The sequence below is a fragment of the Carassius gibelio genome, chromosome A11 (assembly GCF_023724105.1).
Source record: "Carassius gibelio isolate Cgi1373 ecotype wild population from Czech Republic chromosome A11, carGib1.2-hapl.c, whole genome shotgun sequence".
Classification (NCBI taxonomy): Eukaryota; Metazoa; Chordata; class Actinopteri; order Cypriniformes; family Cyprinidae; genus Carassius; species Carassius gibelio.
Genome location: NC_068381.1, coordinates 19300530 through 19327381, shown reverse-complemented (window position 1 = coordinate 19327381; position 26852 = coordinate 19300530). Strand labels below are relative to the sequence as shown.

General features: G+C 39.9%; 2 protein-coding genes and 1 pseudogene across 10 annotated transcripts in view; all 3 read right to left on the bottom strand.

The window, feature by feature from the left end:
• Window positions 1–286: 286 nt before the first annotated feature.
• On the bottom strand, window positions 287–15927 carry LOC128022587 (homeodomain-interacting protein kinase 1). Of its 6 annotated transcripts, none has more exons than XM_052610291.1 (17): window positions 15574–15927; window positions 13370–14052; window positions 10709–11082; window positions 10424–10547; window positions 8822–8941; window positions 8613–8699; window positions 8339–8523; window positions 8105–8255; window positions 7844–8030; window positions 7158–7276; window positions 6773–6907; window positions 4616–4773; window positions 4380–4532; window positions 4049–4189; window positions 3293–3507; window positions 1774–1901; window positions 287–1693 (listed from the first exon to the last, which is right to left on the bottom strand). In XM_052610291.1, exons 2-17 carry the CDS (start codon window positions 14048–14050, stop codon window positions 1304–1306), a joined length of 3348 nt encoding a protein of 1115 aa, XP_052466251.1. In that variant the 5' UTR covers window positions 14051–14052; window positions 15574–15927; the 3' UTR covers window positions 287–1303. The 6 variants fall into 6 exon arrangements, with proteins under 6 accessions (XP_052466251.1, XP_052466250.1, XP_052466252.1 ...); XM_052610290.1 differs by having other exon boundaries at window positions 4049–4192; window positions 15574–15926; XM_052610292.1 differs by having other exon boundaries at window positions 4049–4192; window positions 13370–14003; window positions 15574–15926.
• A 1645-nt stretch (window positions 15928–17572) lies between these two features.
• On the bottom strand, window positions 17573–19415 carry LOC128022846 (ubiquitin-conjugating enzyme E2 J2-like; annotated as a pseudogene).
• Window positions 19416–19925: 510 nt separating this feature from the next.
• Window positions 19926–26852, bottom strand: part of acap3b (ArfGAP with coiled-coil, ankyrin repeat and PH domains 3b) — a 65609-nt gene continuing 58682 nt past the window's right edge. For 2 of the 4 annotated variants that reach the window (XM_052610299.1, XM_052610300.1), the window contains exons 21-25: window positions 25899–26008; window positions 24887–24997; window positions 24734–24795; window positions 22144–22211; window positions 19926–20992 (exon numbers count right to left, since the gene is read on the bottom strand). In XM_052610299.1, the coding sequence (XP_052466259.1) occupies window positions 20924–20992; window positions 22144–22211; window positions 24734–24795; window positions 24887–24997; window positions 25899–26008 (420 nt within the window). In that variant the 3' untranslated portion in view covers window positions 19926–20923. Of the gene's footprint in view, window positions 20993–22143; window positions 22212–22942; window positions 24796–24886; window positions 24998–25898; window positions 26009–26852 lie in introns of all 4 variants that reach the window. The other 2 variants (XM_052610301.1, XR_008185952.1) reach the window with 2 other exon arrangements.

Genomic DNA, 26852 nt, shown 5'->3' with positions numbered 1-26852 from the left:
ACACACTAATAAAAAAAAACATCTTGCAGATTTAAATAGAGGTATCTGTGATGTACGTGCGCTATCAGGGTTCATTGTCAATTTCTCTGAAATGCTGCTGTACCACATGGAAATCAGACTATTTATTTTCTCCTGTGAGGGAATGTAGTTTTCATCAGTATGATCACGTCTGAAGCTTAAAGTCTTAAACTGGATTGTCTGGAAATGGGTGTGCAAAAAGATAGTGCTGTCTAGACAACTGGGATAGAGAAGAAAGAAAAGCTAAAAACAGCAAGACACAAAAAACTCAATTGATGTTTGTTTATTTGATGGCATTACAACGGAGGTGTTTTTTTTTTCCATTGTGGCTTGACATTAGAAAATGTGTACAGTACTTGCTAAATGTTCTCTGAACTCAAAAACACTGCCAAACATGGAGAGAATGTCAAGGCACGTCCTGTTATTGAGACCAGAACAAGACCGTAGAGGTCCGTCACAGTGTCGTTTCGAGCATTTTCAAAGATCACGGAGTCTGACACAGACACATATTTGGTGTTCTCTAGTTTGATAAGCAGACTACTTAGAAATGCTGCAAATAAAGCACACTTAATATCAGAAAACCAATCATCGGTGTGCAATTATGGTTTCTGGAAGTAGCATCACATTTTCATTGGCTTTGACATCCCAGCTCTTCTGTTAAATATCTTTCCCCACACCTGTTCTCCAATGAGAGTATTGACATCATTAAACAATTTTAGCTAAAAAAATAAAAATAAAATAAAATTGATGTGAAGTTGATGTTACTCCTTCGATCCACTGATATTCCTCACAACATACACTCTACGATTCTACCAAGACTTTGATTTGACTAACATATAGCGCTAACTTAAATAACAATACGATTAGGGCACATAACTTTTTTTTCTTCCTCTTTCCACATCTCGACCTTCCGGTGAAGTGGTTGAGAACCAGTCAGCTTCACGATCAAACATAACTTAAAAACATAAGATCCTACGACAACAAAAACACGACACTGAATCTAAAAACAAACTGGAGTATAAACGAGTCAAGGATTAGTGTAAAAGGATTTTAGTTGAACCGACAAATCTACGGCGTTGCGATCCCTGTTCCTTTATGTCAGCATTATTCCGCTATTGCTTACGAATTAAAAACACGTCAGCGTTCCTCGGGCCAAGAAAATAAACACTGGATTTCTCGGCAAACAGATAAAAAACGACATGATAGATTTCTAAAACATAAATAGGACAGCTCAAACCAGTTGCAGCAGTTGACGGCATGTGTGTCGTGCCACAGCCTGTTTGTGTCATATATAGGGGTACTGAGGGACCCTCCGCGGGCTCAGCTGATACCCGCTGTAAGCCCCGCCTCCTCTAGTGGTGCTGGTGTAAGGATGGGTGGAGTAATGTTGCTGGTAGTGGGCGGAGAGTCCGTGGACCACGCCTCCAATGGAGTCCTTTGGGATAAGACTGGCTGCATAGTGACTAGAGGGCGGGGCCAGCACGGAGGGGGAGGAGCCTTGTACGAGCAGGTGCTCCATGTGGGACGCGGGGGTGGGGTAGGTGTAGAGGCTGGGGGTGCTGGTGAACGACGAAGCCTCCTGGAGACCGTAACGAGTCGAGGCTGGTGGGTAGGTGTGCTGTCGGCGCAGGGAGGATGAGCCACCGGATGCTTCTTGGGACGAGGAGACAGTGGTCTGGAAAAAGGAAAACAGGAAACTGAACCACACGTTCTTTTTGATACACTGCGGCACGGAGCATGCACAGAAGCAGTCACCTGACTGAGGTTCAGTGGTTGAGATCTGCTGGGCTCGTGTAGGTGGTCACTGCCGCTCTCTCCTGAGCTGCTCGGCTGCCTTGTGGCCGCGGCTCTCTTAGGCTTCATGTAGTAATTCTGTGCAAGACCTGAAACATACGTGACACATTCCTTTTATAAAGAATTGTGGTAACACTTTAGAATAGATAACACATTAGTTGCTTATTAGCATGCACATTACTAGAATATTAGCCATGTATTAGTGCTAATTAAGAACATATTAATGCCTTATTCTACTTGACCTTATTCTACATCCCTAATCTTACCCAATACCTAAACCGAACAACTACCTTACTAACTATTAATTAGAGCTGCAACTAACGATTATTTTTTCTGTCGACTAATCTAGCGATTATTTTTTTGATTAGTCGACTAATCTAACGATAATTTTTATTACAATAAATAATCTAATGTATTTTTTTTTATTAGCTAATGAATCTTTTGGATAACTTTACAAAAAATATAAGTATATCTTCTAATATAATATTTCAACCTTTATTCATTTTCAACCAATGTGGTTGAAGTTTTTACAGTAAAAAATAATAATGAGGCAAAGAAAATGATTTTACTATGGTAAATATGAGCTTATGATAGCGTTTGTAATTAAACCACAGTAGCCATTAATTTACAGTAGTCGGAGACGTCATGAAATGTTCTTTAGCATCACAAACCATGTAGTCAGGGTTCTGCTATGGTTTAGCATGGTTTCCAGAGATCTGGAGCTGATTCGGGGTAGCTCAGTGGTCTGTGACTGTTGTCTCGCGGCACACTGTCTTTTAAGGGGCCGTTCACATATCACGTCTATTGCACGCTCAAGTCCGTTATTTCCAATGTAGGCGCGCAACAAGCGCGCTCATAATGGAAGCGACGTGGTCGCGACAGCCACGCGGTGCGACGCGCTCGTTTTTTCCAGGTGTGTCCGCACCGCATCGAGTTAAAAACATCTCAACTTTTCAGAATGCCGCAAGTGCAAGAATATCAGACCTGAACCAGGAAGTTGGTCACCAGATTACACATTAACCAGTTAAACCGTAACACCGGAGAGCGCCAAGATGTTTTCCTCTGAGGTGCTCGTGCATCGCAGTTGTGCTGCCATGGTACACCATATCGGTTTTGCAAAGGGAACAAAGGGCCATTTTATGTGTCCTCTTTTTAAAGTATTCCCATACTTTTGATAACAGTGGTCTCTGTTTTTGTGATAGAATGCAACTTTCTCCATTCCCAGTATGCCATTACATGAGATGTAAACAAACAGTGTGACGCGTCGACGCATTTCACGCACGTCAACGTATTTTTGTAGTCGCCGTAATCGATGACGTCGACGCGTTGTTGCAGCACTACTATTAATAAGGAGCAAATTAAGAATTTATTGAGAGAAACGTCGTAGTTAATAGTTAACATGTGTAACCTATTCTAAAATGTTACCAGAATTGCTGACCAAGCTCCAGCGGAAACACATTGGACAGCAGCTGATACTCACCTACAGCCGATGGGGGAAGTTTGGCTGATATGGAGTTTTCCACCGGCTGAGCTTTCACAGATGGAGCCTCTGCTGCCAGGGCTTTGGACAGTCGTGAGGACTGGACCCCCGCGTGACCGCTCTGGGGTTTGGGAGACAGGGGACTGGCGGTGGAGGAGTCCGAATCGTGAACGGTCAGACAGCTGATCACATTAGTCCTGTGACTGGGGCCACAGCTGCCAGAAACAAAAAAAAACCCAGCATATATATATATATATATATATATATATATATATATATATATATATATATATATATATATATATATATATATATACATATACATATATATATATATATATATATATACATATACATATATATATATATATATACATATACATATATATATATATATATATATACATATACATATATATATATATATATACATATACATACATATATATATATATACATATACATACATATATATATATATATATATATATATATATATATATATACACATATACATACATATATATATATATATATATATATATATATATATATATATATATATATGAGATATAAATTTTTATACCATTATAAAATATCTAGACAGTCCCTTATGATCAATGTGTGGCATCCTTGCAGAATAACAGTAGTATTAACATTATTATTAATATGTTTTTGGAAATCTTTCTGACCTCAAACTTTGTGTTGCTTTGTGCTGCGTATGTGCAGATCACAGCAGGAAGTGACCTCACTCACCTAGCAGGGTGGAACTTCCTGTCGTCCTCGTCTTCAGAGTCGCTGTGTATGGTGATGACGCTGACAGCAGGACTCGGGGTGTCGCAGATGATGATGGGCTGAGGGAGAATCGCACTGAGCGACTGAGAGCCCACCAGAGCACTGCTGGGAACACAGAAATAGACAGACAGACAGAAAACGGAGAGATTTATCACCCTCAAACAGCATCTGGACACCTAATGTACATCCTCTCATTAGTTTATCACATCATGTTATCCGATTTTATTTTATTTTTTAAATGGCACACAAAACAAAAATAACATTTGAGTGTTATAAGTGAATGTGCCAATACCTGCTTCCAGTGTCACAACAGACCCTGCTCCTCTTGTTCTGAGACCGTGTGACTGTAGACGCTCCTCGACTGAGAGACTGAGAAAGATTGAGGCCGCCGAGGATGTGTGGGTTCTGCTGGACGACGCCATTGTGCTGACCGCTGCGAGACGCCCTGCAGGAAACAGCCAACCAATCAGTATCGAGCACATGCAAACACGCTATAATGAAAGTTTACGATTCTTCCCAAACATTCACCTCCAGCTTGAAGTCTGTTTAGAGGTCTGAGACAGTACGGTCTCCGGAGGAGATTCGGTCACTGTGGGCTGGTGGCTGGGGTTGTGGATGGTCATGCCAGGCACCTGCTGCCACGCGGAGGGTATGAGGATCTGCTGGGTTCCCGCCGGCCAGGCCTGCTGGAGTACGACAGAATATACGCCTTAGAGACACTGCCACTCGGAAAAACACTGGCAAATGAGCAGTAGATAAAAACAGCCATGACCAATCCTGCACCAACACAATGAGTGACAGTGATGCATATATGGCCATTCAATCCTAAATTAAACATGTGTGCCATGCCAGAATGATCAAGAACTCCAGCTAACATGCTGATGTAACATCACTGCACACAATGTCACCGAGAAAATAATACTAAAATAATCCATCAACGCACAACACAAAATATGCAATTCTCCCGGAGCATTAGATGCCATTTCGCATGATTTAAAAAGCCAAGACAAGCACGGCATGCATAAATCATACACAAGCGTTATAAAATTAAAGATGGGGGAAGGAAAGAGCAGTCCAGCAACCTGTCGGGAAAAATCATGGCTGTTAAATAGTCAGAAGACAGTGTGCAAAACTGGCCAAAAGATGTGCCATGCCAGTATGGACAGCACTAGAGTAACCTGGAGGAACACGGCTGTGAGTGTTTTTGAGCTGTAGACAAGGTCAGTGTCCTCCCCTGAGGGAAGAAGGAGGGCCAAACAGACGGTGGGGCTGGGAGGAGGGATATATTCACACAACAATGAGCTGCAAGCAAAGCACAGAAGAGTCAGCACATGCCTCCCATGCCTGTAGCAGACCTGCACGGAGAGAGAATGACGAGGGAAGGACTGAGATGGAGAAGGAGGAGAGAACAGGCAAAAAGTAGGCCCCTTTCACAATAATCAATACATCGTCTCATGGCACAATGTGTGTACGTGACCTCAATCATTTTTGGTGACGCCCATTATATTTATATAAACAGTGATGTCACCATGTTTATTGTATTCCACTTGCACCAGTGTCTTTTGCAGCTTTTTGTACATAACAGAATGTCGTTGGTGCTAGCTCAAATTTAAGAAAATGATTCTTATGTTTGTGTTTTTCAGCAATACAGTGCACCCTTAATTTACAGAGAAAAGGGCAGGGGAAAATCTCCATACAAGTTCTTTGTGAATTTTTCTTTTTTCAACTTTTTACTTTGCATTTTTTGTTAGAAAATGTTTATTTACTATTTATTCAAGTTTGAGGTATCTAATATTTTGATACTTAATTTCCATGTTCAAAATATTCTTAAGAATTAAAAGTTTTTCGTCACTTGAAAGTGTGCTGGCCTTCTTGCATTATTATGCTTTTCTATTATGATTATATATTAAGTTGCATAAAATGGTCTTAAAATGAAAGTAATATTGTTCATCGCAATTATTTCTGGGGCAATATATTGCACATCAAAGACTTGTTATCGTGACAGGCCTAGCAGAAAGAAAGATTAGAAGAGAAGAGAGAGAGAGAGAGAGAAAGATAAAAAAAGAACGTTTAAAAACAGAAGGGATGATTAAAAAAAAGAGCTGAAAAAAAGATAGGAAAAACTCAGAAAGGAAAATGATAGGGGTCAAAAATAAAAACAGAGATGGGGAGAATAAATAAAAACTATTCAAGACCATAAAAAGAATTAAAGCGAGATATCAGAAAAAAAAAAGAGATGTAAAAACTAAATATGGCAAAAAGGTCAGTAAAGCTCAAAGAGGATCCAGAATGATCAAAGGGAGATCAGAAATATGGTTATTGGACTAAAGATCAAAGTGTCACTGAAAAAAAACAAACAAACGAACAAAAACAACAACAAAAAGATCAAAAAATGAATAAAAAAAGATAACCAAGAGATTAAAGAAGATCCCAAATTATCAAAGAGCGATCTGAGAAAAAAAAGAGACATAAGTAAATATCAAAAAGGGATAAAAAATTAAAAAAAGATCAAAGAGTGATCCGAAAGAAATAAAAGATATGGTCTATAACAGAGAGACCAGAATGAGACTAGGATTAGAAGGAAAGATGCATTTAAGCAAGATTTTGGAAAGAGCCCAAGAGAGGAAGAGGGTCAATGAGAAATGCTGATGTTAGTGGTAGAGCGCTGGGTGGGACTCTCTTTACCAGCACTGTGGCTGTCTGCTCCAGCAGGGCAGGCCTTCCTGCCCCACAGCCCAGTGCCAGGGGCAGAGGGTACTGGGACGCCACTCCCGCTGTGTGAGGGTGCAGCGTGGCCACCATCAGAGGCGTGCAGGAGCCCTGTGGAGGGGGGCGCCATGGAGGGAAAGGGCAAAAATCATGGAAAGATTAGACATAAGGTCAGACTCAGCTCAGGGGTACAAGGCTGTGAGCTCACGTGCCATTTACAGGCACTTGCCAGCAGCCGAACAGCTGTCCATGCAGACTTTAAGGACTGACGTTTCCTCTTCAGTTCATCGGATTGCAGTGATGGACCGTCAGCGTTAGATATTATGCCACCGTTCCACAAACAATGTGCTGCATGTCTTACCTGCGTCAGCATGCTGGGCTGAATCTGAAGCGGCTGCGTGGACTGGTTCTGCTGGACAACGGGAACACCGTTCTCCATCCGGACAGGATAGCTAGAGGTTTTATTAGAAGATGGAAGCCCTTCAAGAAAAATTTTTTAAAAAAGTGAGTGTTTTTCAAGGTTGGGAAAGCCTTGCATTATCGTATCGCATTAATAATCAACTGTAAAACATCTTGCACTAATAGCAAAACAATCATGAAACAAATTCTGAATGACTCAAGCGAAAATAAATACAAATTCAAGTCCGAACAGTAGAGGGCGTAACAAGAGAACGGGAAAAAAAAACATGGTCATTTTAGCAAATAGAAATGAAATAGACATGATGTTTAAGAAATTTGTGGTTAAATTATCGAAGGTCAGCAGCAAAAAGATTAGTAGATTGAGCGACAATTAAATCCATAAAGTATATTTGAGACTGTTGGAAGACAGGATGAGCGAATGCAATTTTTGGGTGTCAGTTATCACTTCCAGAAACAAATATCAAATATCAAATAAGTCCAAAATTAACTGCGTGCATGCCAGCTTAATATCTCCGAGACCGGATAGTCATCAAGAAAATAGTTAACCGATGTATTAACTACCAGTGGATGGAGTCTGGCTTATCGAAAGGACATAAATCACCCACAATGCACCCTGCTCCAGCTCACCTTGGATAGCGGTGGGGGGGCAGACGATGAGGGTTTGCTGGAAAGGTTCGGTCTGAGCACACAGCTGAGTGGGACGGGTCTGCAGGGGGATGCTGGGCTGGGCCAGGCCTGGGATGTTAATGGTGGCCTGCTGGTAAAGAGCCGGTTGGTAGTTAAGGAGAGGAACGGCTCCAGCAGCAGACGGAACCTGAGGAGATGTACAGCAACGTTAAAGACTGATGGGAATCCAGATCATTTGTAACCCGGCGGTTTTCCCCTCACCTGGCTGTGCTGGTTCAGCTGGCTGCTGAAGGTCACCGTCAGGTTTCCTGCAGCTCCAGGAACAGCGTTAGCAGCAAACAGGGCTTTCCCACTGTCAAAGCTACCGTTCCTTCTCTTGCAGATATCCATGTTCTGGAAACATGACTTCACACTACAAAAACATATGATACGAGAACAAATTTAAAACAAACTTCTTCAAATTAACCAGTTCTAGAAGTCTTGGAAAGGACGTACTGTGAGCTGTGAGGGAAGTTCAGCAGGTGGCTCATGGTCACAAACGGATGCGCCAGGGTCTTTGTGGGCGTAATCCTTTTATCAGCGTCCAGTCTCAGCATCCTCTTCAACAGGTCAATCAACTCCTGGCGGTCCGCCTTCTCCGCCAACATGTCCGTCCCTTCTAAATGAGTCGGCAGATTGACCTGGAAACCAATCAATGCAATCAGAAAGGGTTCGACTGATCTATTAAACTGATGACACGTTCCATCCCATGCATGGATTTCTAAATTACCTGCATCATGTCATCTAAACAATTGAAGATGTATTTTCTCGCTTCTTTTGACTTGATGCCCATTTCGGCCTCATGCTCAGACGGGGTCTAGAAAAATACACAGGTCTTAGTCTAGTTCAGTATTAACCAACCTTTTTTTGAATAAGAAACTATTCAGTCATTCAGTGTTACTTGTGTTTTTAAGAAAACACAGAAGTACGGGTGCTGACTTTTATCCTCCACAGTGGGTAGCTGGAGTCTGGTCCTCTCTTGAAGAAGCGGCTTGTCTTTGTGCCAGCACTCAAGAGATACTCAGGAGGCAATCCCTGTGTCTGAGAAATGTACCGAATCTGGAGGGAGGAAATGGGAAAGTTCAAGGTTAGTACAAGGAGTCGGAGGATTGTGTGTACATATCTGGGATCATGAATGATTTCTGCTGGTGTAAGGTAAAGTCATTCAGTCTTTGATAGGCTACAGTCAATTAATGGTCTTGGCGATGTTAGATGCTAGGTTTTTAAACTTGCGTATGATGTGCGACCGGCTGTCAATGCTGAATCATGGCTAGATGTCTTGGCTACAATTTCTCTTACAGTCTGGCGTGAAAGACTGTACATGTCACAATCATAAAAGTATTACTTGATCACAACATATAGCGCTTGCATGAAGTGACACAGACACATAACTAAGGTGACAAGTAAAGACAATATACAGTTGTAGAGCTCCTTTGAGTTCGAACTAGGGCTGCACGATATTGGGAAAAAATGACATTGCGATATTTTATTTTTCTGCGATATGAAATCTAATCTAATTTTTTCTTACAAACAAAAATGGGGTGAGCACACTTACATTTTCATTTTAAATGATTTAAACATCGACACCATCATGTCAATTAATTAATATGCGTGAGGGAGAGAGAGTAAGACAGCGGACAGCGCTCATTTTGTTTGAAGACGCTGAGCATGCAGCCGGGGCTCTCTCTCGCGCTCTCTCTCTCTCGCACGCGCTCTCTCTCTCTCTCTCGCACGCGCTCTCTCTCTCTCTCTCTCTCTCGCACGCGCTCTCTCTCTCTCTCTCTCTCTCTCGCACTCGCGCTCTCTCTCTCTCTCGCACTCGCGCTCCCTCTCTCTCTCGCACTCGCGCTCCCTCTCTCTCTCGCACTCGCGCTCCCTCTCTCTCTCGCACTCGCGCTCCCTCTCTCTCGCACTCGCGCTCCCTCTCTCTCGCACTCGCGCGCTCCCTCTCTCTCGCACTCGCGCGCTCTCTCTCTCTCGCACTCGCGCTCTCTCTCTCTCGCACGCGCTCTCTCTCTCTCTCGCACGCGCTCTCTCTCTCTCTCGCACGCGCTCTCTCTCTCGCACGCGCTCTCTCTCTCTCGCGCTCTCTCTCTCGCACGCGCTCTCTCTCTCGCACGCGCTCTCTCTCTCGCACGCGCTCTCTCTCTCGCACGCGCTCTCTCTCTCTCTCTCTCGCACTCGCACTCGCGCTCTATCTCTCTCTCTCTCTCTCGCGCGCGCACACGCTCTCTCTGCCCTGTTAAACTGACATGACTTAAAAACACATGCAAATTATAAACTTGCACTCTATGGTGGTTAAGCGGTGTAATTAATCCGCAAATCACATTCGTCAAGGGCCGGGGAGCAGCTGGCCCGTACAGTTAATGAATAACGGATCAACTACGACAGCCTACATCGCACATCCTGCAATGTGACTATCGTGGATTCGTACATCGCAATATCGATGCTTATACGACACATCGTGCAGCCCTAGATCGAACTGAGAGAGGTGAGAGCTAATATTATTTCTGATAATAACAAGGACATAACATGTGTGACCTGGTCATATTCTGAAGCTCCTGGATATAGCGGCCAGCCCAGAAAGAGCTCTGCAATCACACAACCCAGGGACCACATGTCGATGGCTTCGCAGAACGGCAGACCAAGGATGATCTCAGGGGCTCTGAGGATAAAAAGCAGAAGAAAAATATCATAATCTATGCACGTAGGTTCTTTCTTTTATGAACGCGTTTAGGAGTTAAACGGGTGATTATTACAACATCATAATCTCATAACTGTGGGATGTGTGATCAGTAAGCATGTACAATACAGATAACTGCTCACCTGTAGTAGCGAGACTGAAGGTAAGTTGAGCAGACGGCTTTGGAGACGTGACTGGCTGAGCCGAAGTCGATAACCTTAACCCTGTAGGGCTGTCGGATGGGGTCCACCAGCATGATGTTCTCAGGCTTCAGATCAGCGTGGATGAGACCCAGGCTCTTCAGCTTCATCAGGGCCGTGGACACCTGCTGCAGGATGGGCCGGATGTGTCTTAGGGGCAGCGGACTGAACTTACTGTGCTTCAGGAAGTCGTAAAGATTCTGCTCCAGCATTTCAAACACCAAGCACGTGTGGCCCTTTTGCTGGAAACACTCGTAGGAGCGGACAAAGTTGAACTCGTCAGCATTCTCCGCGCTGAGCCGGTTCAATATGCTCACCTAGGAGAGATATTAAAGTGCAATTATTATGGATTTTTGAAAATGTCCTTTCATGCAGTGTAACACAGCTCTAAGTGAATGAAAACATCCTGCAGAGTTTTAAATCTGAAAGTGCATCATTTATAAAGTTACTGTCTATTAAAAGAAAGAGTCGAGTCTGAATCATTGAAAAGAGTCGTTTTTAAAACGAATCCCAAGCATTTTATGTTGAAGTCAACATGAAACATTAGCATATTTTGCCCGCCCACTTGTTGGCCTTTTTCTCATTGGTCTGAATGAAAATGCAAATTCATTCTTTGCCACTAGGTGGTGCTTTTGGAGCGGTAAAAATAGCGGTTTCATCAGTAACACTAAAACAAAGCAGCACTGCGCTCACAAACACTGCTTTATCAGGCATCACAGTCATAATGACATGAAAATTAGACCAATCCGACCAATCACCACAGATTAGCGTCACACACAGGACGGGGTTTGGAAGAATGGATTGTTGAATGAATCGCTTGGGGGTCATTGAGCAAGTAAGATAAAAACATATTTAAGTATATTTTATTTACAATAAAAGTGTTTTTTGACATTGCATGCATGTCATCCTGTTGTTGGGACTCCCAAAACCAAAATATGAACCTTTCATAACCCATAATAGGGGCACTTTAAGTGTCAATTACAAATAAGAGCATCCACAAAGAAAATCTGAAAACAATCAGGTTTTTAGAAAGTAATCTTTGTATTCATGTTGGCTTCATATGAATAATCTTTTACAAAATTTAAGGCAGACCACATGACATTTTACACCCGCAATTGACCTTTCTTTGTCTAATATATCATAGCTGTGCTTGACAATTGTGGTCACATTTTAAAACAGTCATTTTAAAAGCACATTTTGCATGAGAGCAAAAGAATTCCCCATGCAAATTTCACAATGGCTCAATTGGTTGCCCTGACCAACAGAAGCTGCTTGGTTTGAGCTGTTTCATACATCTACACTATTGACAATAGACATCTGACCTTTTTTTGCATGCAAAATTTCCCCTTTGCAACCACATCTTTAGTCAAAAGCGTCTGCAGAGGCCTCCTCTATCATGTCCCATTTTGTTTTTTTTTCTGCAAGTTGGTTACACAATACGCCATTAATTTGATGGACGAATGTTTTTTCAGTTCAATATCAGTTTATGGTTTCAATAGTAATACATTTTGCCAAACTATAGGGTTAATCACTGATCTATAATAGAGAACTAGACTGCTCATAGCATCATGAAAGTGAAGCCGCCACGCCGCCATATTGGTATTCCCTAGTATTACCATACATTATATTTAATTAATAAGAAATCTTACAAATTTAATGAGAAAACAATTTAACAAGTCAGCATTTTTAAACCTGAAGTATCTCTGTACATTCTTATAAGGCAAATAGCCTACGCATTTAAACGTGTTTTTTTTTTTTATGTCGGGAATTTCCCATAATGTTACTTATTAAAAAGCTCTGTCTATTAAATGCCGCTCCATTTGAAAGCAGATGATGTTGATTTAGCGGTAATCACGGAACCTGATTTGCTGACTAGATGCGCATGATCATATCGTTAGATATATCACCCAGCCCTATCGCTTATCCTGCCCAAAAAGACCATAAATATTGCAGATAACGTGAAGTAAAAATAAATTTACATACACACAAAATAACTAATCCTGTTTGACTGATTTGCTTCGAATCGGGTGATTTTAGGTCCGCAGTTTGCATGTGACTCAATGGTGCTCTCTGCTGGTAGGGATTCGTCTGTTAGCGGTTTAGAACGCGATTAGCGACCCAGTCATATATAGTGATCAGTTGGGTTAATTCACCGAAAAATGAAAACCGTCATCATTCACTCACCCTCATGACGTTCCAAAAGATATAAAACTTTACTACTTGCCTTTATGCCCCTTCCAAATAAATAAATCTCAAAATTAATTTAATTCATAATTTAAAACAACACAGGCTTATTATAGGATAACAGTATTCAAGGCACCGTATGTAATTAAAATTGTAATATCACTGAATAAATTAACCGACAGAAAGGACAAAATTAGCATCATGTCATTTACTTATTAACCCTATTAGCTTGAGGGGAAACAAGGGCAAATTCATATTTAGTGTCATCATGGAGTAAGTGAAAGTAGAAGAAAAAAGGCATGCCAGTTGCAGTCTGCAGCAAAATTAGGCGGAAACGAAACACGGTGAAATCTTGATAAGGTGATAACCCCCGAGATTGGAAAACAAAAACCCAGAAACGTAGATACCATCATAACATACCTCGATCTGTCCCTGACGTGCATACGATGGATGGTTCTTCAGGATCTTGATGGCCACGATCTCATTAGTTCCTCTTTTCCAGCACTTGGCCACCTGCCCGAACGTGCCCCGGCCGAGAAACTCAAGAACTTCGTAGCTGTTGGAGACGGAGCAGAGGATCTCGTGCTGGACCAGCTGGTAGTCCCCTTCCCCGTTGGAGCTGCTGCTTTTGGTGGTGGGGGCCGAGTGGGGGATGGACTGGGCGGTGGTTCCCGCTCCTCCCGTACGTGTGGAGAAAGCAGGAGCCGAGAGCTCCTCCAGGATCTGAACGCTGCCGCTGCCGCTTCCTCCAGAGCTCTCCACCTCCTCATGCTTCCTCTTCACGCCGTACCTGTGCCCGCGGGAGGACTGCGACTCTGTGTGGTGGGCGTTGTGAGATGTTCTGCGACTGGACCCCCGCGGGAGGCTCCCGGTGCTGTCTGCGGCACGGACCACCACCTGGCCCCGGGACGCTGGGGGGAAGATCAGGCCGGAGGTGCCGAAAGGGAGGCCCGCAGCGGGGTTGAAGCTGTACTGACCCACAGAACTGTACGCTTCACTGGAAGCATCCCAAGCACAGCTCTCCACTTTCATTTTCTTCACCCTGCAGAAGGCACTGGAAGACACAGACGGAGGGGAGAAAACCTGCAGCTGTGAAGCCATGCCTGCAAATAGTGAATAAACGTGTGCGGCTTTGATGAATTCAGAAAGAACACAAAAGATGGCAATGCTGATATCTCAGCATGATTGAATGAAGTCAGATAATGAGTCAAATATTTATAATTAATACTGACAAATCTAGCATTCACTTAAACTAATCATGTATGGAGACTTGAGAATGATATTGAAATGACTGTCAGCTCCATGTAGTAAAATATCTCTACAGCATTGAGAGAGAAAATCCTGCCGTGTTGATCAAATAACCACATTTTAATATTACATTCGAAAAATTCAGTAAGTTGTTTGTCTGGTGTTGATTGTTACTACAAAAAAGCACACTTAAAGTGAAGAAAAATATCTCTCTTCTTAAAACTTGCAAACAATTTCATTGTAATCTGTGACCGTGCAGACAAAACATGCACAGATTACTAATGTATAAAACTGAGCCCATCATATTAATCGCATAACAGAACTGGAGGGGACTCAGATTTTTTTTTTTTATCCTGTCAGAATTCAAGATATAGAAGATTTTATTTATTTTAATCTAAAATCAAGTATAATTAATTAATGTAACACAATTGTGATAAAAAACTGTGATATATGAATTATTTTATAACTGAAATAAAGCTATACATCTATAAATTATCTGTAATCTCTCAATATATAATACGAGTAATTTTATAGTAGAAATACTGCAAGTCGAACATCTAAAGGCAGTTAAATTTTGAAATGTTTGGTCTCGTATCTGAATTATCGATGCACACCAAGGGATTTCAAGGACAGTTCAGACCGGTAAAATCAAATATTTTATTTATTTACATATGTATTATTATTTACTATCCTGTGTGTGGATTGAGGGTCTGTCTGTCTGTGTGAAACCCCGGATGGATTCACAAAAGAACATTCAGAGACACCGACTGCAAGCAGAACATCGCATCTAAAACACTTAAATCGAAATAATAATAATAATCTTTTCGTCAAAACACAATCGAAATATCAAATATTTCACACAGTTGCTGGTCGTCAGGTGTCAGATATAAGAGTTTAAAAGCGATAGCACCCCGCTGTATGTTTACAACCACCAAACGACTCCACCCTTTTCGAGAAAACTGCTCTAATGTCGCGAAGCAAATAAAGGGGGAAACAACGCGATGATTTTTGCTTTCTATATGAACATTATTATCGCAAACTCTGAACGGAGTGACGCGCGCCGACGTCCTCGAATCTGCACACGTCATAAGTTCGCTACATTGTATCATATGTCTGCTACTAGGCAACCAATCGTCAGAGTAAGCGTTACAATATAACGCATCGTTAATATATTAAAAATAAAAAGCATTGTAACTCAGAACAAAAAAACAAACAAACAAATAAACAAACAAAATCATCGGAGCCTCAACAAAACCAACCCTCTTTTACAAAAAATAAAATAAAAATAAAGTCGAACGCATTATTTTCTACATTAGTATAATTAAAGACACGTATGTGGATGTATATATCATGGATGTTTAGTGCTATATTAATACCTGCGCGTGTTGTTGATCGTGGTGTCTGGGCAGAGGAGAGCTTTAAATCCCTCGGATCTGGATTCTAGGCCTTCATTGTTAGTGAGCAGCTCCGGCCCTGCAGTTAACTCGAAAATAAACCGCGATCGGGATAAAAATACAGCTCCATCAGTCGCTGAGAGGGGAGACCGGGCACCTGCTCATCAAATAGTCGATTTCTGTCCTTGTACTAAAAAGCCCTGTTTAAAATCCGGGCAGAAAGGGTCTGTTGTGCTCCCCGGTACATCCACTGCCTGACTATCAGCTGCTTCAGTCAGGCTTCCTGTGCACGGGCTCGGCACTGCGCATGCGCACACGGCTCACGCGTTGTGTAACGCACTGAGATCAGCAGCTGTTGAAGCCCACCGGGGAAATACCATCTACATCTGTGGAAAAACCGTGGCCTGCTCATCATGTTTCCCGATACTATTGGACACGCATACTGACGCACAACCTTGACATCTTTAAAACAAATCACCAATCCAGTTATCTATCTGGATGTTTTTTTTTAAAAACATGTTCGTTTACACAATAACAATTTAATACGGAAATACTGATATATAAATATTATAAAAAGCTTACAAAACATCATTACGAGACATCATGTCTATAAATATTATGTGAACATGATTTCATCAAGTACAACATGTTCTTGGAACAACTTTCCAATCAAGTTTTCAAGAAATGTCAGTTATTCAGCTATCATTTCTCTCTGATTTTAGGAATAGATTATGGATAGGTTTAGGTTTAGGGGTGTGGACTGGGTTAAGTCTATATTTATGGACAGTAATGTTGATGTTGATCAAGGAACATGTCTTACTTGGCAAAATCATGGTAACCAAATATAACACACATGCATAATGACATGAAAATGTACGCCCATATAATAGACTCTTGTCTGACTTTAGGCCAATGTGGTTTATTGTGTTGACTTGTTTAGCCAACAGCTATAAAAAAAAATGTTTTAAATTAAATTGGAAAAAAAGAGGAAGTAAATTGCAAGAGTTTAAACTTTGTTTTAGAAGTCCACTTACATAACCAGAGCTATGAAAAAGAAAGAAAGACATTTGATTCAAGAACTACTCTTTATTGAAGGCTAATAGCGATGACCAAAATGACTGCAAATGATCCAGTGTATTAAATGTAAGGGTTTGTAGTCATGTTAATGATGAAAGTTGTCAAAATGGAGTTTAATCAATTGCTTTCTTTTTTATTCAGATTCAAGCGGTCTTGGGTCAGATCTGTTAGAAAGTTACAACCTGCACAATCTGAAAGAAAGAAGGTAAAATGTTTTATTTTCCTTCTTCTTATTATTTTATTTTATTTTTATTTATTTATTTTTTTGCAGACAGAAGCATTAATCCAGCAAAAAAAAAAAAAAAAAAAAAAAAATATATATATATATATATATATATATATATATATATATATATATATATATATATATATATATATATATATATATATATATATATATATATTGACTAGTATAAATTAGGAATAGAAAAATAATGAATAATTTTGCAATGTCTGACTGTAGGACTTTACAAAGAATTTACAAAACCTTTCCCGTTAAGCAAGCCATAAGTGCTGGGAAATGATTTTGAAAGCAGAATTTGGCATGATGTGACTGTTATGAAAGTTCAAGGAACTGAATTAAAAATAAACAGGATGTGAACGATGTGTGGCAGAGATAATGAGGGGCTGAACAGACTGTTGATTCTTCATTTGAACTGGTCTGGCCCATCAGTCAAGAACATCACAAAAGCTCATGTCACAGAAGAGAAGACACTGCCCCGTTTCATTTCAGCGTGCCTTTCACTCAAAGCCAACTTCAGAAAACACACTGTTTCACTTTGATTAAAAGAAAGAGTGACGCCTAAGAAAGAGCTTTCAGGTCACGTCACTAAAGTCAGTTTTCAGTCCTGGCCTTAATGATGTAGCACAAACTTGACTGTGCACACACAGACAACCAAGCCAGCTATAACACACAGGTTTGCAAGTGCGCCCCTGAGTTTTGGCTGATGACGTGCTGGGGGTCGTCGGGCCACATGAACGTTATGAGGAATAACAGCAACGTCCTCATCTCCCTAGGCCTCAAATCTGGAGCCCAGCAAGGCTGTATCGCCACATTCAGGTCTTTCTGAGTCCTTTGCTTCACCTTGATCTCCTGTCAAGGAGAAAACATTAGTACGTATAACTAAATGAACACACGTTTTGTTTATAGCTTCTCTCAGAGTCTGATTTCCCTCCACAACCTCAGGAAATAGCTCACAGAAAACTCTGTCCTTCAGGTTGTAGGTCAAGCTCCGCGCGGACAGCTGTCTTTTCTGACAGATAAACATGCAAAATAAAAAAAAGAAGGAATAACTAATGAATATGTTGAATATTATGGAATGCAATAACATGATATTGGAGGAAAATGCAAAGTTTCTTCGGGAATGGAATAGTTTCTAAGGAAAGCACAGTTTCTCAGCGAACAAGACATTTTTTTACAAGGCAATGCAAAGTTTCAGAGGGGAATGGAATTTTTTTGCAAGAGAATGCATGTTTTTCTACACAATCAAGTTTCTCAGTGGAACACAAAATTTTTTTTAATGAGAAAATGCAAAGTTTCACAAGGGAATGGAAACGGTTTACAAGAGAACGCATGTTTGACTAAAGAAGCAAAGTTTCTCGGGGAATGCTAATTTTTTTTTACAAGGCAATGCAAAGTTTCACAGGGAAACAGAAACGTTTTGTAAGAAAACAGAAATATTTTGCTAGAAAACGCAAAGTTTTTCAGTTGAACTAAACAGTTTTGCGAGAGAAAGCAAGTTTTTCTAAAGAAAGCACAGTTTCTCAGGGGGGAACTCAACATGTTTTTGTTTTGTTTTTTTGACTAGAAAATGCGAATATTTACAGGGAAACAGAAAAGTTTTGCAAGTGAAAAAATATTTAGCAAGAGAACATAAATGTTTTGAACGCAACATTTCTATTGAATGGAATACGTTTGCGAGAGAAACGCATGTTCTTCTAAATCAAAGTTTCTTGGGGGGGAACGCAAAGGTTTCAACAGAAATGTTTTGCGAGAGAATGCAACATTTCTTGATGAACGCAAATGTTTTGCTAGAGAACGCAAAGTTTCTCCATTAAATGAAATAGTTTTGCGGAAAATGCACATTTTTTTAAGAAAACGAGGTTTCTTTCTCTTTTTTTCTTTACGAGAAAATTGAAAGGTTTTCCAAGAGAACACCAAGGTTTCCTGGTTTAAACAGAATAGTTTTGCAATAAATGACCTTGATGAAATGCTTCAGGTGTGTTTACTCTTCAGGACAATGGTCTTCCAGGAGCAGGTCACATATTCTCTAGGTGCCAGCCTTTACATTCAGGAGAATACGTTTGTGCTCTCAGTCTACATACGGTGAAGTCAGACGTCTCTATGCTTCCCAGAGTGGGGATGTTTTCCAGCATGAAGCTCAGCAGTGAGATGAGGATGGCAGAAACAGACCAGACGGATGGAAATCACTGATGGAGAGACACAGCCTGCAGTGACTGGACAGTAATGTTTCTGTTGATACGCTGTTACTGACCTTACCGTGTGTTGCACATGAATCTCCCATTAGGGGTTATCATATAAATACTAGGTGGCTTGAAAGGAAAATCTTGAGGGAATATCAGTTTGCCGTGATAGTAGCCACCTTAAATAAACATTACACATACTTAAAAATAATACTTGCAAGTAATAGGCCTTTAATTTACAGTTCATTCAAGTGAAAGCCTTCACGCTTACCCTCATAAGGGGTTTTCTCAGGGCCATGAACAATAAAATGCCTGGGGAACATTTTATCATGAGTGAGGCCATTTTGAGATTTGAATTCAGAACAAAGGTTCATTTCACAATATAAATATATATATATAAATATGTGTGTGTGTGTGTGTGTGTGTGTGTATCTATAAAGGCACTTTAAATGTAACGCATTAAGATGCACATGATGGATCCCATACTCTCCGCTTGAGTGATTTCTGAACAGATGAAGGAGTGAAGAGTGTGTGTCCTGACTCAGGTTCGTGTGTGAACCTGCTTTCAGTCAATTCTGAAAAGTCCTGCAGTCACAAGTCACTAATGACTTAAGAGAAAGGGAAAATGAAGGTAACATCATTCCTGTTTCGCTTTTGATTTAATAAGGAGTGTAGTAAGCTAACATTTTCCTTACCTTTTATCAGAGTGACGGTTTGCCATATGGAATTATACCAAATATTAATGTGCTTTTTTTAGAAAACAAACAAATAAACATCTTAAATATGCACACATTTGGATATCAAAACAAAAGTGATTTAGATTACACATAAAATATCACTTACGTTTTTTTATTTGACAACATATTTAATGACACACTTTATTGTAAACATGTCTCATAAAATGCTAATGCCAAAAGCCTTTCAAAAACCCTTCAGACAATAACCTGGCTTTCTTTCTTTTATTTCTTTTTTCATTTTGGTATAAACCATCATTTTAGGAAGCAAAAATTCAAATGAGGGCTCTCTACCTATTATAAAATAAGACAGCATTTGCATTATGTCTTGCCCCAACTTATGACAACAGGAGAAAGAAAATGAAATGGTTTGTTAAGCCATTAAATGTTTTTTTTTTTTTAATGAGGCCACTGAAAGGTCAAAAAATCAAACTTTTGAATAAAACTTAAAAAAAAAAATTTGATAAAATTCTAAAAATGTAAAATCAAGTGTGATAATGAAAAATGTACATTTCATAAATTCTTCCTTGAACATTATTTTGGATGTTCTCTCCAATTTCGATGGTTGAAGTCGCAAAGCTGTTGCAGGAAGTGATATTTCTAAACCCATTTCACTGCCAGTGCATATTCCAGTTGTTGATATCAAAATGTAAGTTATCCTTCAAGCATTTTCAAAAAACAAGGAAGATAATTCCTGAACTATTTTATCCAACCCTGTGTCGCTTAAGTGCACTAGATGTCACTGTCCTCATAGATATATTACAGAATGGTGCCATGAATGTTTTACTCACATAATGCTTTAAATTCACAGATTCACAGAATTCAGAATAAATCTCTCTTTAATTCATTACAGGAAGCAAACCCTGGAAACCAAAGCTGCTTAATCACACAAGGGATGACAACTTTTAAAGTAACATAAAAGAACTATAAAAACTTCAAATCCCATCCAGAGGCTTAGGAAAGGACCACATCAAAAAAACAATCAATCAATCTGTGATGTTAAAACCAATCCCCAAGTTTTTCCTTTACATATATTATTCTTTCAGATGGGTAAAATCTCAGTCTCTGAGGACGTCTGGTTTCAGCAGGACAGCTGGTTAGTGTTTCGGAGGGGTGTAAATCCATGTGCGGAAACTGCCGAAAGATGACAGTGCACGTGGTGACGCCTGCAAAATGAAACCAGTTAGCAGACTTCAAGTATTCACCAGTCAGGTCTCTCTGTTCTGTTGCTACTGCCCCACAGGAACACCAGGAACTGACTTATTATTATTCTAATAATATATATAAAATCTTATTTAGTGTAACATAACATCATATGATATCCCAGCATACTGCAAAACTTCCCCAATTTTGTTTTTAAATCAGTAATTGGGCAGTTGACATGAGATGTTGAGTGACAGTAGCTTTGTGATGTGACAAATCATACCTAACCTAAAACCTATACTTAACCATACTTTTTTTTTTTTAACCAATTTTTTACCAATGGATTTTATGTCCTTAGATTGAGAGGCTATATGGAATATTTCTATTTAATGTGAAAAATTGCACACGTAACTATTTGAGAAAACATTTAAATACAGTGAACTTTTGAAAAGAAATAGTGTCCGTTAACAGAATTAAAAATATACAATTTAACTTATAGTTAATAGTAACAATTATTATTAAGCATAAGTGTCATGTGTGTAATATAAAATATACATACAGAACCATGCAAAAGTTTGGGGACAGTGACATTTTTTTAAGAAAATTAATACTTGCAAATAATTAATACTTGATGCATTAAATTTATTAAAATGTACAGTATATGTTTTGTTGTTCCAAAAAAAAAAAATCTAGTTTTCTAATTCTAATTCTATTTTTTTTTTTACTTTTATAATGATTTCTGAAGGATCATGTGACACTGGAATGCTGAAAATCACAAACGTAATATTTCAAAATATAACAGTATTTTTCATAAACATGTGCAGCCTTGGTGAGCATATGAGATTTGTTTCAAAAATGTTTTTACAAATATTACCAGCCCCCAATTTTTTTATAAATGCATATAAAGTGTACATTTGAAACTAAAATTGTTGGAAAATCATAGGAAATTTGTCAACTACCCAATGTGATTTGGTGAAAAGAAAAAGTGAGAAAAAAATAAGGTTTCCTCTGAGGCCTTATTGATGAGCAGCATTTTTAAGATTTATTGAGCCAGTCACTTATTAGCACACAAGTATAAGCACAGTAACCTTTTAAAGTAAGACACCCGTAAAGTAACCACCATTACAAGTGAAAGACCCGAACCCAGCAGAGAACAGTCTGTAACGTCACTCACTCGTGAACTCTTGCGCTTTACCCTCGATGGACTCGCAGGAATGCTGGCTTCTAAGAAAGGAATAATACCTAGTAAGACAATGTTGGCATCACAACATAAATGACAAGAAATACACTGGGAAACCTGCATTATTGGCGAACAAACCCCGCCCCCAAACTTCACCGTCTGCAAAAGCCTTCGAAATTCCTTAAACACAGCTGTTTGGTGAGGAATCTCAGACGGATGCAGAGCGCGTCCCAAGAAAGAAAGAAAGAGCAGAGCGGAAAGACAAGACAAGCTTAAGACTTTGTCTGTTTTATTGTTTGTCAGTGTTTCAAAAGACAGGCTTCTTTTTAGAGATTTCTGTGGTACAAACAATACAAGAACGTCTCCAAACACAGTGTCATCTAACAGTGTGAAAACAGATTGTACTGAATGTTGCGAGAGAAAACGAGTTAAAGGTCTGAACTCAAGAACCACAGCTCAACAAAGAGAGACAGAGAGAGCGAAAGAGCAAGCAGTTCAGAACAGTTCAAAGGTCAAAGCATATTCACAGCACAGTAGTTAAGAAGCATGTTTCAGTTCAGCTTTGTTAAAAACACATCCAGACACAACGACTGAACTGGCCGCTCGTCGGCGAGTATCTATTCTATAACACTGTCTCTTTTCTCAGACATTACAAGCTAAATTTCAGTTCGCCGAATGTTTCCGTAAAACAACAAACTGAACATGTATAATTACATTTTCCTTTCTCCAAGCTAATTTTTATTAAGATGCAAATTTGCACTAAAAAGATTTTTTTCTTTGCTTGGTAGCCTACCAGTTTAAAGGTGAAGTGTGTAGGTTTGTTTTCCATATTTGAATATTTTCCATGTCCAAAGTAACGCATTTGTAGATTGAATCCCCCGAAAAGCATAAACACTATCAATCTATCAAAACATCGCTCTGTTTAAGCATCTGACCTGCCTGACATATCAACAGTGGCTCAACCAATAGCATGAGTGTGGGGGCGGGGCTATTTATTTGACGACCAATTGCAGACTGGGAGATTGTTTGATTGGAAATAGCCAATATTATTATTATTTTTACATATTTCACCTTTACTTGCAACAGTCCGTTCACAGATGGCGGTGTCACACAGAATCCTATCCCCCTTATTCCTCAAACATTTGTTATGGGTAATTTATTCAAATCCTTCAAAGTCTTAATCATTAAAATGTTAATTAATGCCTTTTAATTCTTATATTTCATTACTAAAGCTAAAAATGGTCATATTCTCTATTTTTTGCTGGCCTATACTTGGCTAACAGATTAGCCTGCTTAGCACAGTGCTAAATGAGAAGTGTGGTATCCAAAATCGAACATTGTTGCGCTAAAATTGTGCTTTTTGACTGTTCTATGAATGCTATGAATTCAGACATACTACTCATCTCTCATACTGTTTGTCAACTAATACATAATATGGAAGTGGGCATTTTCGGATGCATCTTTTTTTTTACAGGCATTAGAAAGGGAGACAGGATTCTGATGACTGGGATCATCTGAACCAAGCGTGGGCAAAAAATGGACAATACAGAGCAGATGTCTTCTGCGGCCATGCATTTTTACATAATGGTAGAATCAGGTGGCTAAAATAAGGAACCATGCTTGCTAATGCGGACAGACACTTTGCCTTGGTATACGAGCGAGTAAACGCATGCAAATGCTGACTGCTTCTACTGACAGACTGCTATAGACAAGCACTTTGCTTAAAAAAATTAAAATTCACATGACAGTCATTTGGGAGCTTGGCAATACAAGTACAAATATATAAAACAGACGGTTGCTATAAGTTCTATAAATAATTTTGAATAGCTGACATCTCTTAAAGGGGTCAACACACCCGTTTTATTAGCATATGAGGGGAGGCCGGTGTGTTTTTTGAAATGTAAAAGACAAAAAAAAAAATCTATTTAGTCAAACGTAAAAGCTTTTTTTTTTACTAAACGAGAAAATATAAATGGATACAGTTTTTCCGTATTCCAATTATCATTGCACTAATCCTCAGGACGGAACATAAATTAAAAACACAACAAACAACATTTACAAGAATTCAGTCGTAAAAAACAAAACAAAACAAATACTGTCGGTAGGAAAAGTGCGCACAGTCATATTTTGCACATAATGACTCAATAACACTGAAATGCTGTTTTGAATTGCTAATGAATTCAAATTAATTCAAAACAAATGTTTGTTGTTGGCTGTTGGCTGTTAATCCACTAATTAATCGCGATTAACGTCACGTTTGAATGATGCACAATTCAAAACAGCAATCTAGCCCTCGCATACTGTCGCAACAGCCATTTGATTTTAATATTTTGTGTTAACCACATACATACTGTACATACGAACACACAACGTGTGAATTAGTTGGTCAGGAGGGGAGGAGGATGAAGACAGCACTCAATCTCTGCTAAAGCTATTCCTGCTAAGGGCTACAAACTTTTGTAGTTCTCCTCACAGTCTGTCAGCGCTCAACAGCGCCCCTAGCATTCGTCAATCGTGAGACAGATAAACTCCTGAATACACTTTTTGTACTGTTGCTCTGTGGGACTGCTGCTGGGGTATTGACCTGGCTGTCCGAAGGGCCCGTCCGCTTCCCGCATCTCCTCATTCATCCGGGCTAACCGCAATCTGACAGAGAGAGAGACAACACAAACATTGGGTTTCAGGTGCAGTGACACTCGGGGAGAATCTACAAAGGGAGGTGAAGTTTCTGACTCACAATGTGACGATGTCTGCGTTGGCGGCCTGGACAGCGATACTGAGAGGGTCCTGCCCCTCCTCATCGACCTCCATCTGAGAGGCTCCTCGCTTCAGGAACAAACACACCTGTCTGTGGACACACGCATACAGTACACAAAGGGTTAAATGATGACTTAAGGGGCGGTCATGCTAGACTTTGAACGTGCAAAATTTTTTGGGATGCCGCTGCGAATATGGGCAGGAGCAGGATATAACATAAGGCACTAAGGTGTCCACTCAGTTATCACAACATGGATTCTGATGTGCTTGTATGTTGTCTTTTGCGACGGCCTCGAAAGTGTCTTATTATATTGTTCACACTCTCTCTTTCTCTCTCATTCAGCAATAAAAAAAGTATAAAATGTCCTGTTTCCATTGACACCGCAAACCATGCAGCTACTTTTTTTTTGATTTTAATATTTTGAAGATATTTTATAGAAAATAGGACGTTGCCCCTGACTAAAGTAGGGCTTCATGCATTACTACAATATTGAAAACGTAAAAATACGTAAAAAATTTATTTCTACTATAACGCAGCTCTCCAGTGTGTTCATGCTTTTACTCGCATCTGACCTCGACGGACTGAACAGATGAAATGAAGTGTAGAAGATTTCACATCAGAGGAGCCTCAGAGCAAGCTTAACTATTACATAACTGCCACAGAGCAACCAGAAGTCAAAGGTGTTTCAAAGAATGTTCTCTTTGGAAAGCGGTTTCGAAAACACCCAAAACCAACTCCAACAAAAATTAATCCGGCGTGATTTTGTTAGAAATGACATTTTTCATTTTTTTTATTACACTTGAAGTATATGGGGACCTCAACAGCTGCATATTAACTAGCAATCCCTTAGAATTGAGGCAGTGAGAACTACTCCCTACTGTTCGAAGCAGCCTTGTCAGTGAGAGGATGAGTTTTAGAACCAAGGCAGATCCCTAGGTTTCGGACCAGAACTTTTATGTGTGGTTTGCCACAGCTGTAAGTCATTTCTTACCCCGTGTGACCCAGGCACGTGGCATGGTGCAGAGGCGCCCGTCCTCGTACATCCCTCTGATTGACATCTGCTCCGTTCTGCAGCAAGAACTCACAGGCTATCAGAGAGCCCTATGAGAGAGACAAGAGATAACAGAAACATTAGTAGCAACACTGAATAAGATAAACACCGTTCATTTACTCTACTAGCTACAGAGCCCCACACATGACATGCAGGAAAAAATAGTGGGCTAAATCATGCGCACGATTTACTAATTCGATCCCTCAATTTACTAAAACATGCACACGATTACTATTAAGTTCCCTCGATTTACCAATTCGTTCCCTCAATTTACTAAAACGTGCGCACGACTACTATTACATTCCCTCGCTTTACTAATTCGTTCCCTCAATTTACTAAAACGTGCGCACGACTACTATTACGTTCCCTCGATTTACTAATTTGTTCCCTCAATTTACTAAAACGTGCGCACGACTACTATTACGTTCCCTCAATTTACCAAAACATGCACACGATTACTATTACATTCCCTCGATTTACTAATTTGTTCCCTCAATTTACTAAGACGTGCGCACGACTACAATTACATTCCCTCAATTTACTAAAACATGCACATGATTACTATTACGTTCCCTCGATTTACTCATTCGTTCCCTCAATTTTCTAAAATGTGCGCACGACTACTATTACGTTCCCTCAATTTACTAAAACATGCACACGATTACTATTACATTCCCTCGATTTACTAATTCGTTCCCTCAATTTACTAAGACGTGCGCACGACTACAATTACATTCCCTCAATTTACTAAAACATCCACATGATTACTATTACATTCCCTCGATTTACTAATTCGTTCCCTCAATTTACTAAAATGTGCGCACGACTACTATTACGTTCCCTCGATTTACTAATTTGTTCCCTCAATTTACTAAAACGTGCGCACGACTACTA